Source organism: Cnephaeus nilssonii (assembly GCF_951640355.1).
Source record: "Cnephaeus nilssonii genome assembly, chromosome: 6".
Classification (NCBI taxonomy): domain Eukaryota; kingdom Metazoa; phylum Chordata; class Mammalia; order Chiroptera; family Vespertilionidae; genus Cnephaeus; species Cnephaeus nilssonii.
The window spans coordinates 87,587,839-87,601,593 of NC_137077.1; the positions used below are offsets into that span (position 1 = coordinate 87,587,839).

Below are 13,755 nucleotides of genomic sequence, written 5' to 3' on the forward strand. Positions count from 1 at the left end.
GAGCCGGTGGCTGGGGGGAGACCCGATCGCAGGGAAAGCCACACGATCCCACCTGTGAATGCCGCTCTTGGCTCTCTCCCCTCCCCGCGGGCAGGAACAGAGTGACATCTCATTATATGGCATCACTCAAGTAGGAGGTCATCCTCAAATAGGAAATACCCAAACACCAATGTCTGCCTGCTTCTCATTTTAATCACTTTAGGTGGAAATCCTTATTTGCATCACACACCTCCCCGCCTCCTTCAGCGGGCAGAGAGCACAACTGAGCAAGTGCCGGTTCCCGTGAGGCCCCTGCTCGCCAGGCCATCGCGTACGTCTGTCCCTCGGGAGCTGTGACTGCGTCTCCGCAGGCTGCCAGCCCTCACTCTGCTCTCACTGTCTGTCTCTAACAGCCACTCCTGCTTCCACCCATTTAACAGTCCACTGTGCCTCCGTTAACCGGCATCACCCAGGAAGGCCTTCGCGAGCACGCTCACGCACGGGGTCCACCGAGTCACCAGATGAGGCAGGCCGGGTGCCGCTGCCCTAAACGTGGCGCCCTTCGGTCTGATTTTCTAACCTGTGGTAGAAATGCACAGAGGGAAGTGTTTCCCACCTACAGGGAAACAGCTGTGGACACATGAAATGACAGATGGCCCGGCCTCAGTGGGCGCGGGGCAAAGGACAGCCCACACCCCATTGAAGGGGCTGCTGCTGGCTGGTGTTGCAAAGTCAAAATGCAAGAACGATGAGACCAGACCTTTAGTTTTTCCAAAAATAAAAATAAAAATCCAGCACTGCATGTGAAATATTCCAACATTTATTGTGTGTTTTCCCAGCTTTAGTGACACGTAATTGTCATATTCGGTATTTATAATGTTGTGTCACATTTGGCCAGGAGTCAGTGACCCCAGCCCTGGTGTCAGGAGCAGCCGGCACAGTTTTAGGCTATGCGCTCTGTGGTTGCTGTTTGGAAGTCTGCAGCGTGTAGAAGTATGAATCAGAGGTTGCAGGTGCAGATAAAATAATAAAACAAAAAAAGAAACACACTTCCAGATGGGAGAGGGTGACCACCAGGAGCGGAGGCTGGCTGGTGAGGGCCTGGCTCCCCATGCGCACGTGTGGACAAATGGGACCCCTGCGCTGAGCGCAGAGAGCAGTCCTGGGGGGCACACACGCTGTGTGTCCAGCACAACAGACTTTTCTCTTCCCAGCCATGCCGGCCTGCCTCCACAGCGCGGGGGAGCGCCTGTTTGATTTATAGCTCAGCTACCATGACTTCTGGAAACTTTGTTCTCCCTGTGATTTATAACAGAGAGCTGTAACCCAACAGTAACTTCTCTTTTTCTACCAGGACAACAAAGGGCAGGGAAGAACCTCGAAGCTGATTCTGCTCCCCAGGCATCAGAAGCCGGCGCTCGTGGGTAAGATGCTAACTTTCTGCATTCCTTCCTTCCTCTCTAAAACAGAGAAGTCTGAGTCGCCTCTGCGTTCCCAGTTTCCAACCTATAACAGTGTCCTGCAGCCCCGTCAGGACATTTAGCAGAAAGAGTAAAGACCCGAAAGGTTGGAGACTCCTCACTCAGTGAGGCTGGGAGCTGAGGCCATCGCCCAGGCCAGAGCTCGGGCCCAGCCTCCCTTTGCACAGGGCAGGCAGCTTTGGTACCCTCTAGAGTGACAGTTACTAATCCTTCCTTCCACATCCAGCAGCTGGCTACCTGATTAAGGATTCCTCTAGCCAGGTCTGCTGCCTCTGCGCCCAGGGAAGTCAGGGAGGAGAGATGAATTACAAAAGCACTGAATACCATTTCCTGTGGACAGCGCAGGCAAGGAGTTGGGTTGGGTAGGAAATGAATAAAGTTGGTTTAAAAAATGGTTAAATAATCCCTCGGTTTCTGTTTTCTATGGAAAAATATACTGAAGTCGGAGTCAGAAAACAGCGTCCTAGACAGCCTTGCCCAGCTAGCTATCTTGAGTTGATTTTTTATGTCATATTTCGTTTCAGTGTGTGTTTGAGAGAACAAAACTTGCCTAGCACCTGTGTGAGGGGAGGCTAGCATCCCACTTCTTGGTCTCAGATTCTGCTTCCATGAGGCAGGCATTTACGGCCCCTTCCAGACCCCACACCCTGTCCCTCTGTAGCCTCAGCACTGCCTTTCCCAATGCTCTGGTGCTCCTGGGAAGGGGCAATTGAATCTCTCTTGGGTTAAAAACTGTTGAAAAAAATCTATATATATAAAAGCCTAAGCAACCGTTACGACCAAATGAGCAGAACGACCGGAACAACTAGTCGACCAGTTGCTATGACACGCACTGACCACCAGGGGGCAGACGCTCAATGCAGGAGCTGCCCCCTGGTGGTGAGTGTGCTCTCACAGCCAACCTCCTGCAGCCCCTCCCCCTGGCCGGCTGGCCCCCATCAGCCCCTGGTGCTTTAGCATTCGTAGAGACCTGCTTCTGGGTCAGGGTTTCGTACATAGCATAGCAGCTCCCTCACAGATCTATTGAAAGTCAGCCCTTGACACAAGGGTTTCTCGCTCCCGTCCTCTCCCTTCCCTGGGGCCGCCTGCCTGCCTGCTGTGGTGGTAATGCAGCGCGAGGAAGGAGGAAGGAGGAAGGGGGAGGCAGGGAACGGCACGGTGGTGGGGATCTGATGGTAGCATCGGCATCTGGTGTCCATTCCTTCCACTCCCAGCCTGGCGACCATCACCTCCTCTCCTGACCCCACCAGGGCCTTTGGGGATCAGGGGTGGGTGGCAGCGAATGCTGTCCCTTTCCCAAGAAGGCCAAGGGCCAGCTCCCTCCTTGTGGTGGGGCCAACCTCCAGCGGTCGGTCCCCCCCTTCTCTCCCCCCCCCCCCCCCCACCTCCCTCCCTGCATGATTTTGTGCTCCGGGCCTCTAGTTACCAATATATCATTCTATCCTTACAAGATATATTCAGATTGCATTTTCTATATATCACATCACATGGTAAGTGCAATTATTTAAAGAGATGCTGCTGTGAATCCTTTAGGCCAGTGTTCGGCAAACTCATTAGTCAACAGAGCCAAATATCAACAGTACAACGATTGAAATTTCTTTTGAGAGCCGAATTTTTTAAACTTAAACTTCTTCTAACGCCACTTCTTCAAAATAGACTCGCCTAGGCCGTGGTATTTTGTGGAAGAGCCACACTCAAGGGGCCAAAGAGCCGCATGTGGCTCGCGAGCCGCAGTTTGCCGACCACGGTTTTAGGCAAAGAACCTTCTGATAAAATAGCTAGCTATCTTGAGTTGATTTTTTGTGTCATATTTCGTTTCAATGTGTGTTTGAGAGAACAAAACTGAAGTCGCAGGAACCCTGCCTTTCTCTGAGAGTGCAGGTGGCCCAGCCCCACCCCAGTGGCTATTCAAGAGTCTGGAGCCTCTCCAGCTGCCTGGCCGAGGGAAGAGCCTGCTCAGCGGACAGTTTATTTCCTGCTAAACCCGTTCCCTTGAAGCCTGGTGTAAGCCTCACAACCTCACAGAAAGCCAATGGAATTAGCTTTCTTATTTTGCAGATGACAAAACTGAAGCTTGGAAAGGTTAAATGAGGTGCAGCTACTAAGCGGTGATTCAGACCAGACTCCTAAGGCAAGCCCGCCAAGAGGCTCTGAGCTGCAATGGGAGGAAGTCCCTCCCGCTCTCCTGGGCTGGTCCTCATGGGAAGCTGTGGGGACGAGGTGAGCATCAGCAGAGCCTTCTGGCCTGGGTGGGACCCCCGAGGAGGCTAAGGAAGCTCTCTAGTCACAGTGGAATCAAAGGGACACTGAGAAGAGTAGGGGGAGCCAGCTTCTTCTGACCCCGGAGTCTCCTGTCTCCTCCACCTGAAAGGAGGAAAGGGAACCTGGGACACACCTGAGGCATGTCACAGGGTGTCCCCACCTGCAGTGAGGGGGAGGGTGCAGTGGATGTGAAGGTGCCCGGGGAATAGATGAGGGGAGCAGAGGGGAGTGCTGAGGATGAGAACCAGGGGAGGTGGGATTTGGAAAGCCCCTGGAACAGTGTACAAAAAGTCTGAGCCGGGGGTCTGACTTATGGATTCTGTCCCCAGGGCTAACCGTGAGGCCCTGAATTTGTCCCCAGGAGGAAGATGCAAGGAAATGGGCGAGGAAGGCTCTAGTGGAGTGCCAACCCCTGGGAATGCTAACTTGTGAGGTGAGGGGAGAGCAAGGGTAGTGAGGAGAGTCCATGGAAAGATGTATAGACAGCTACGGGCTCTCAGAGCCCACAGGGAAAGAAGCAGAGCACACAAATTGGCATGTAAATAAAAGCTCATATATACTTCCAGGAACCACAAGTCCATTATGCCTTCTTGCTTGCTGCCAACCAGAGCCTCACTGCATTCTGTTCTATTATATCTCTCCTGAGGACGATGGACCACACATGAGCTACTGCCCTTGATCGTGCCCTCTAAGCCTCCACTGTCCGACCTGCCCAAGAGGAAAACAGTGCCTCACCTACCCACCTCATCTGGTTGTTGTAAGATAACAATGATAATAACAGCCAATCTTCCTATAGTGCTTACACATTGTGACATATTACACTATGTACCTAGTGTTACAACATATTACATCAACATTACACATATACTAACTCATTTAATCCTCAAAACAGCTCTGTGAAACTGATACTCTTATAACCCCCCACCTGACAGAGAAGGAAGCAGGTGAGATTTCAGAACTTGTTCAATGTCACCCAGCAGGGTGCGTGGCAGAGGTGGGATGTGAACCCAAAAATCTGGCCCGAGTCCATGTGCTTAACCTCTTTGTTGCATGACGTGCTGTGCATTTTACTAGTAAATGAACGGTGCATTGTCATTCCGGTCCGAACTACTCCCACTAGGGAGGGAAGCAGGGTGAGAATTCCCGGGGAGAGGACTGCACCTCTGGCCTTAGAACTGGCTGGGCTCCCCAGGGCTGGGCTTCCCAGGGAGAGGGGAGGGACGGCAGGTCTCCGGCCTCCCGGTGCAGGGCTGTCTTCCTTTGCTCTTTTCAAAGCAAACTGTCTCTGCTGCCAAGAGCGGGTTTGTCCGTCTCTTGGAGACAGCGGTCGTCAAGCCCAGAACAGCAAGCATGTCAAAAATAGCAGCGCCAGCAGACCGCGTGGCTGCAATTTCCTTTTGAAATGTCGGCTTCGCTCTCGCCAGGAGAGCCGGGCTCTGTCTCTGCTCCCTGCAGCCTGCAGCGGAGGCTGCTGAAGGTTCCAAGACGTTTGCTAGGGGGCTGGCAGAGAGTGTCTGCTGGGGAAACCCTCTCCATAGTCACAATGATGAGCTTGGAGTTGTGTTTAAAAGTGTTTTTGTTGTTATAAACCCCACCAAGGGTAGGCCCCAGACAGGTTACGTGGTAGCCAAGGTGAGACCAGTATTGATGATACTGACTATACTGAAGGCCCCTTTTCTCTTCTGTTCTGGAAACAAGGGAGTCATTGTTCTGTTTGGATCAGTTACCACTAGGTTTAAACCGCTCCCCTTAGGGTGCCAAGGAGATGAGGATCAAGAAGGGATGGAGAAGCAGGGTGAACGCCTTTCTCTGGGAGTTCAGAGCTAATGGGCCTGACACTCCCCAACCCCACAGAGTCCTCGAGTCCAGAAGGGGAAAGTGGTTCATCGTGAGGCAGGGTAACACGAGAACCAGGGGCCCATCTGCCGTTATTCCCGTGGCCTGATCCGGGACGCTCCGTCTCTGCTAAGCCCAAGCTCCAGGCCTGAGCATCTGTGCAACCTCGGGCAGCGGGTGTAAGTGGGATGGAGGGAGGCAATTCTACAGCGTAAAGAATGCATTTCTTTTCCTCCCCTAAGAGACCTTGACAAGCTGGAGTGAGACCACACTTTGCTTCCTGGGGCAACAACACGCAGTCAAAACCAATCAGAGCCGGACACCAGTTCCAGCCAGACTGTCCCGGGAGGACAAAATTCTCTACTTGGCATTTACATGCAGGTGCCGGTGACAGAAATCCTGCCAAGAACAAGGGCTCAGCCAGTGGAAGGAGGAAAGATAAGCACAGGACTAGGTGTCATGTGAGGAAAAGCACCAAGGGGAGGAAAGCGGGGATTCGTGAGCCAAAGGCAAGTAAGGCAAGAGAAGAGAACTGTCTGTGGGAAGGCGGCTCCCCCACTTCTGCGTGCAGGCAGCACCTGATTGCGGGACCCACCCGTCCCCGGGGGGCAGTGGGCGGGGGGCAGCTGTGGAAGGTAATGAGTGCTGCAGAGAAAGGGAGGAGGCCAGGGGAGTCAAGTCCCGACTCCTTAAGGAAGTCTGTGTTCACAGGTGCAGAGATTAGGTGGAGTTTTGGTTTGTTTGTGGAGGTTTTGTTGTTTTTATTTTTGTTTTGCCAGCAAAGTATAAATCCCTTGGGCAAATTCACTGCCTGATTGTAATAAGTAATGTGCAACATACTTGTTGTAGTTTAATAATGCTAATTATGCTCTGCATCTACCAAAGGCAGTTTGACCTATCTTTAGAGCAAAAACAAATAAATATGCAAATCCCACCATGGTTTGATTGTATATATATAAAAAAAATCAGTCCTTGGCGCTGTACATAAGTAGCAAGGAGCAACTGTATAGAAGGATCTAAAGTGTCCCCCTGTGGCCGAAGAAAAAAACTGTTATTCCATTCTGGATACTCAGTCTGGTCCATCTTTTAAAATGCTGCACTTCTAAATTTAAAAATCCAAACCATTCCTCCAGCCATACTGTGACTCTCCCAGGTATTAGCTTTGTCACTTTATTTTTTCAAAATCAATGATTTTTTATTTTAAATTTATAGAGTTGTACAACTCGTACCACAATCCTGGTTTAGAAAACCTCCAGTCGCCCTAGCCTGTTTGGCTCAGTGGATAGAGCACCGGCCTGTGGACTGAAGGGTCCCAGGTTCCATTCTGGTCAAGGGCACATGCCCAAGTTTCAGGCTCCATCCCCAGTAGGGGGCGTGCAGGAGGCAGTTGATCAATGATTCTCTCCCATCATTGGTATTTCTATCTCTCTCTCCCTCTCCCTTCCTCTATGAAATCAATAAAAATATTTTTTAAAATAATAGAAAACCTCCAATCCCACCTCCAAAGTCCCCCCAAGTCCTGCTGCAGGTGGGACTTACCCTATGCTCTCCGACCTCCAGCAAGGAGAGTGCACAGCTCTCTCACAGACTGGTTGGGGAATCTTAATTCAGCTTGTCAAGGAGAGTCCCCTGCACCTCACACCACTGGGATCCATGTCCTAGCTTCTGTTCTGCCTCCAGTGCACAAGAGACTGTGGGTACTGTGAGAACCTTCCAGTGAACTAAGGCAATTAGAGGGTCACCCTGAGTTAAGGCTTTTTCTAGGCTAATTCCCACCTTACACCTTCCTAAGTCATCTTTTTTCTGTGTATTTTGCTATTTCTACTGTTCCTTTGTCTTCAACATCTCTACAAGCTTCTCAAGGTTGGGGGACCCCAAGGTGAATATATTTCAGTGCAATATGGCAGAGTATTTTTATCAGACACTTATAAGATTCTCTCTCTTTCTCTCTGTCTCTGTCTCTGTCTCTCTCCCTTCCTCGCAGGTTCAGGAAATTCTGGGAGACACCTTTCTGACCCCACAGCAATCTCATCTTGCTTCATAAGTTCAGGACTTCCCTGCACAGAGGTGAGGAAAAGGTGGTTTACTGAGATGCCGGGGAAAAGGTCTCCTCCGGCTGGAAAACAACAGTCTCAGCAAACACAGCTCGTCCTGGAGTCCAAAGTGTGAGCTCCGCAGAAACCCCAGAGGGACTCCCAGCCACCAAAAAGGTGAAGAGGGGGAGAAAGACAGATACACACAGAGGGAAGAAGAGATTAAAACAACACAGGGGAAATGTGAGAAGAAAAAACGCAGAGCGAGAATGAAAAGAAGGGAAAACGAAGAGAAAAGGAGATGATTGGGAAGGGCGGGGCACAGCAGCAGCAGGGGAAGAGAAAAGGAGAAGAGACGAAAGCGGGTGGAATAAAAGACATACAGACTGAGAGCAAGGTGCTGCTGACGTTGGGGAAATCCAAACCCTGATTTTGCCCAAATGCATTCCCTCGCACCCTCTCTCTGCCCCTCCCCACCCTGATTCGAAGTTGGCCCGAAGGACTGAGCCCATGCAACATTCCCCAACAGTAGAACCTACCTCAGATGCACAGACGGCCAGCTGCACCTTCCTCTCATCCTGGGGTGGTCAGGCGGGAGGACTGGCCTGCGTCTCTGTGGAGCCTAATGGGTCCAGGACAGCCTCCGGGAGCTTCTGCGGGCCGAGTCCTGGCCTGTGCCGGCAGCTGTGAGAGCGCAGCCCAGCTGTCACAGCAACATGGGGTGCTGTTCTCTTGGTGCTCAGAGCACAAAATCCACACAGGGAGGCTCAGTCAGAGAGGGATCACTTGGCAAAATCCTCCACAGAAACTAGGGCAGGTCACAGCCTCTCGGTTTTTCTTCGACATCTTAAGAAGAACCACCTCTGAAGGTCCTCCCAGGAGCTGGACTGTTCCCTAGTGGGGAAGGAATATCACTTCCCTCCATCTCTCAGCTGGGAGGAGCCTCTCTCTGAGGAGATGGAAACTTCCTGATGCTGGGATGGACGGAAACCACTCGGACTCTCGTCAAGGCCCAGGTGGCTGCCTGAGGATCAAGTCCCCGGCAACGCTCCCCTTGCCATTTTGAAAAAGATCGTATTGACATTGGCTTAACTGGCCGTTACTTAGTATTCAAGTTTCTTTGAAGAATCGGAGGTGAGATGAGGCAGCTTCCACGTCTGGGCGGGGAGGCCGGGAAGAAAGGTCCAGGCGGAAGTCGTAGGGACCTGCTTTCTCAAAGGTCACGCACCCCTGTCCTGGCGCTCCCAGTGCCTGGCCCGGTGTGGGGGAGGTGCTGCCACTTCAGAAGCTGGGGATATGTAGTCTCCCTTGCTGCCCAAATCAGAAAATAGAGAGAACAGTCTGGAAGGTTGCTACGGCAACCAGAGTCCCTGGAGAGCCCAGTGCTCCACAAACCCTTGACTTCCGGGCATGCTCGGACTTGGAGAAGAAATTTATTAGGAATGGTGATGAAGGTGATCACATACACACACGTGGAGATACACGCCTACATGGTCCAACATTTACCCTCAGCTGGGCCCTTCTCCTTTCCCCAAATACCCAGGGGAACCTGAAGAGATTTGGAAAAGTGGCACTTCATGGCCTCCGAGCAGGTTTCTGAAGCATGAACCCCTCTATCTCCCGCTGTATTTCAGGTTCGGAGAAGCTGAGCTCCAATCAAAGTGGCCGCCAGCCCGAAGGATCACAGTGAACCTGCCTGAAGAGCACCCTCCTTTCTGAAGGGTAAGAAGAAAGACTGCAGCCCAGTTCAAGAGGCTAAGAAGGGATTTAAGGAGCTAATGGCCCAGACTGGCCTATTCTTGGGCTTTGGATCCAAGGCAGAAACTGTGGGGGGAGGCCTGGCCTACGAGAGGTGGGAGACAGGGTAATGAACTAAAGGTCAAGTCCATTACTAAAATTCACACATTTGCATAGAATCACCCCCAGCTTCCCAGATGAGTTCATTGAATGTTCCCCATGAGGTAGGGAGGGGAAGACATTAATGTTCCCATGTGATGGGTGGGGAAACTGAGGCATTAAGAGGATGGTGCCAGTTACCCTGTAAAGCTGTGGCAAAATCCCGACTGAGATCGGGCACTCACAGAGCCAGAGTATCTCAAGAAAACCCACAAAAGGCCACCCCTCCTCAGTTGCTCTTCAAGAAAATAATTTTTTTAAAAAAACAAATCTTATCCAAGAGTCTTAAAGCATAGATATAAAATTAAAAATATGTTAACAGTCCTTTTGGTTTCTGAACTGTACCCAAAAGAGCTCAGAACAGTACATCACAGTTTATCAAGGCAACAAACAAATGACGGTGTTACCAGGAGGGAAGTGAGGGGAGGTGGGCAGTGTGATGGAAGGCAGGAATTTCACGATGGAAGGAGATGGCTTAGTCCAGGTGGTGGTGACACCACCAAGTTACCTTACCGGTTAGAGCAAGTCGGCTGCAGCTCTGAGGGGCAGAGCAGGCGAGTGTTTGCTTGACTCAGCCTAAAACCTCTAGCAGTGTGGTTGTCCGCAAAGAAATAAAGCTTCCTCCTCACTCTAAACCAGCTATTCCATTCCCAATGAGATGGGAAGACACCCACACTAGCATCCAATGTGTGCTTTACCTGTCTGCAGGTCTAAGCTGGAGTTTGTTTTAGAAAGCCTTCAACTGTTCTAAATCAATTTCCCAAGAAGAAGGGTGGAGGGCTAGAGAGGTTGGGGGAGAGCGGGGGAGATGACTTTGCCATCTGTAACAAGAGTCCACTGCCCCTCTGAGATGACAACATCTGTTTAGGTGCCACCTCTCTTCCGATAGCATGGACATGCCAGCTGCCTGCCTCTATTCGGCCATTTCCCCCAGCTCTGTGGTTGCCTTTTGCTGGTCCCTCTGCACAGGAAGGTACGGGCACACAGAGCATTTGGCTCTGAGAAAGAACCTTCCTGGAAGCGAGAGAGTCAGGGGCTCAGAGTCGGGGACTAAATGTAGACCAAAGCCTGATGCCTACTGTGCCAGAACACACCTGGAAGAAAACATCAGCCCCTTTAGTCCGGGACTCACACTAGCGTCCTCCACGTGGCCAAGTTTAACTGCAGTGTCTTTAATCCCGTTTGCGGCTGTGCATCTAAAGGGTCTTCTGCAGGATGACCAGGTGTTACAGGGCCCTGGAATAAAACAGCAAGATGAGTACTGTCTCTGTCCTCCAGCTTCTGCCAGTTACCGCCTGGCCAGAAGCTAAGACGGGTGCATGCCCCAAAGCAAAGGACACTAAGGAGAGAAACAAGACCCAGGTGTAACCTGGTTTCCATCCTACTGGCATCTCTGTACCGACCGCTGTTAGAAGTCTCAGACATGAAGAACCAGAATCTTGAAGAAACGTCAGACAGAAATCTCATCCACAGAACAGAAGATGGCATGAATGGGTGGCACCATTAGAATTTGAACAATATCACTTAGAGAGATAAAACTTGAATGCTGCAGGGAACCAAGTAACAAGGTTGACAGTCCAGGTTTTTGGTCCTGGATGCCATGCACTCGGGTAAGGGAAGGAGTCAGGAAGCCAACCGGAGCTCAGGTGAGAGTCATGGAAAATGAGAAGGAAGCCTAAGAAATTATTTGCTCAGTGTCCCCCTTCTCGTGTAGAACCTGCCTGCATCAGTCAAACCTCAGTGAGCATCCTTTTCTCTGCATACATCCGATGTGGAGTGGGAAGGTAGCTGGGTCTCCGTTCCCGGGCGGCCTCAGAGAATTCAGGCTTGCCAAGTCCACCGTCGGCCACCTTCAAGTCCGGCGCAGGCTGCCCACACGTGACATGGGTGTACTGGCCTTGCTCCTCCTGCTCCGTCTCCCGGTGGTAGAAGTAGTTGAAGTTGGAGACGATGACCGGCACTGGCAGGGCAATGGTGAGGACCCCAGCGATGGCACAGAGTGAGCCCACGATCTTGCCTCCAACTGTCATGGGGTACATGTCCCCATAACCTACTGTGGTCATCGTAACCACTGCCCACCAGAAGGCATCTGGGATGCTGGGAAAGAGCGAATCATCATCATCAGCCTCTGCGAAGTAGACGGCACTAGAGAAGAGGATGACTCCGATGAAGAGGAAGAAGATGAGCAGGCCCAGCTCCCGCATGGAGGCCTGCAGGGTCTTGCCCAGGATCTGCAGCCCCTTGGAGTGGCGGGAGAGTTTGAAGATTCGGAACACCCGGACCAGACGGATCACTCGGAGGATGGCCAGGGACATGGCCTGCTGCCCGTTCTGGCCGCCCCCTCCGTTGGCTGACTGCTGCTCCTGCTGCTGCACCAGCTCGGTGCCCAAGGTGATGAAGTAGGGGAAGATGGCCACCAAGTCGATGATGTTCATGATGTTGCGGAAGAAGGCCGGCTTGCTGGGGCAGGCGGAGAAACGCACCAGGAGCTCAAAAGTGAACCAGACGATGCACAGGGTCTCCACCAGGAAGAAGGGGTCAGTAAAGAAGGAGCCCCCCAGAGTGCTCAGTGAGGAGGAGCCCCCTGCCCCGGGGGTGATGCCAGGATGAAATGTATAGCCATCGTCTTCATCCTCTTCTTCCTCCTGACTCCCCCTGGCGATTGAGGAGACTCTGCTCACGCCGCCACCATTGCTTCCACCTCGACCGTCTGCACGGAACTGGGGCAAAGTCTCCAGGCAAAAGATGACGATGGAGATGAGGATGACCAACACCGAGACGATGGCGATGCCCCTGGCGGGCCCCGAGCTCTCGGGGTACTCGAAGAGCAGCCACACCTGGCGCTGGAAGGGTTGGGAAGGCAGGGGCTTCTCGTCCTCGCCGCCCTCGGGAAGGCAGCCCTCGTCCTCCCGGAAGGCGGCCAGGGCCTCGTCCCCCAGTTGGTAGAAGCGGATCTCCTCCAGGAAGATGTCCAGGGGCACGTTGACCGGCCTCCGCAGCCGGCCCCCGGACTGGTAGTAGTAGAGGATGGCGTCGAAGCTGGGCCGGTTGCGGTCGAAGAAGTACTCGTTCCGCAGGGGGTCGAAGAAGCGGACGCGGCGGCCGGGGTCTCCCAGCAGCGTGTCGGGGAACAGCGACAGGGTGCGCAGTTGAGTCTCGAAGCGCAGCCCGGAGATGTTGATCACCAGCCGCTCGCTACTGCAGCAGCCCTCACCCGCGCCAGCCTCCGGGAAGTCTCCCGCATCCTGTTGCTCCCCCTCCGGCCCGCGGACCTCCCCCGGCGCCGCCAGCGTCAGGGATTTCTCCGACCTCATGTCCTCTCCGCGGTGCGCTCCCCGCCACGACAACAGCGCCCCCGATGCCACCTCTGGAGCGGCAGCGCTTCCCGGCGCCGGCGGCGCCCTCTGTCTAGGGTGGGGCCCGCGCTCCTCCGAGCTAGCGGTCTGACCCGCGGTTGGGTCCGAGAGCCCTGAAACCTGGGTCCCTACAAGGCTGGGTCAGGGGAGGTGCCCCGGGCGCAGAGGATTGGCCCGCGCCTCCAGCGGTCCGCGCCTGGGGCTGGAGCTTACTGGGATACCTGAAATCGCCAACTGGCGCGTGTGACACCGGGTGCCCGAAAAGACGGTGCTTCACCCCCTCACCTCCGTGCCTGAGACTGGGCTTCTGGACGCGGGGTTAGCACTCCCCAGCTCCCACTGCGCTCCTCCGACAGCTCAGCCCCGCCACTGCCGCGGGAACCGAAGCGCCAGATGCGCCTCCCTCCGGCTCCGCAAAGACTCCTGACGGGGCTCGGCCTCGCCCAGCGTCCACCGCGGGCTGGCTCCGTCCAGCCAAGGTCGCCGTTCCCGCGCCACAGCCGCCACCTCCTCCCTATGGGCCTACCCTCAGGCCTCCGAGAGGGCCCTGGGCTGCCCCGGCGGCGGCGCCGGAGCGCGGGGACCCACCTCCCCACCGCTCAAGCCTTTGCTGCAGCCACCGCAGCTGCAGCGGCTCGGCTCTCTGCTCTGTCCTTCCTTCCCAACACACACTCCCCGAGTGACGTGGCAGGCCCCGCCTGCTGCCCCCTCCCACCCCACTCCCACAACACACCCCTCGCCCAGCCAGGGGTGCCGAGCCAGGGCGCTGTGAGAATAGACACACACTTGCCTCACCGGTAATCTTTCCCGCGCTCTGCGGGCACGCCTCTCCTCTTCGCACGTTCACATTCCTGGCCCCCCTAAACAAGCACTAATAGCCTCACACCACACCCCCTCCACACCCGCAATCAG

General features: G+C 53.8%; 1 protein-coding gene across 1 annotated transcript; it reads right to left on the reverse strand.

Annotated features, from left to right (window-relative positions):
- Positions 1 to 11,217: 11,217 nt before the first annotated feature.
- Positions 11,218 to 12,801, reverse strand: KCNA6 (potassium voltage-gated channel subfamily A member 6; the record flags this gene model as incomplete). The annotated part of the gene is made up of 1 exon (XM_079775441.1): positions 11,218 to 12,801. One exon carries the CDS (start codon positions 12,799 to 12,801, stop codon positions 11,218 to 11,220), a length of 1,584 nt encoding a protein of 527 aa, XP_079631567.1.
- Between the last annotated feature and the right edge of the window lie 954 nt (positions 12,802 to 13,755).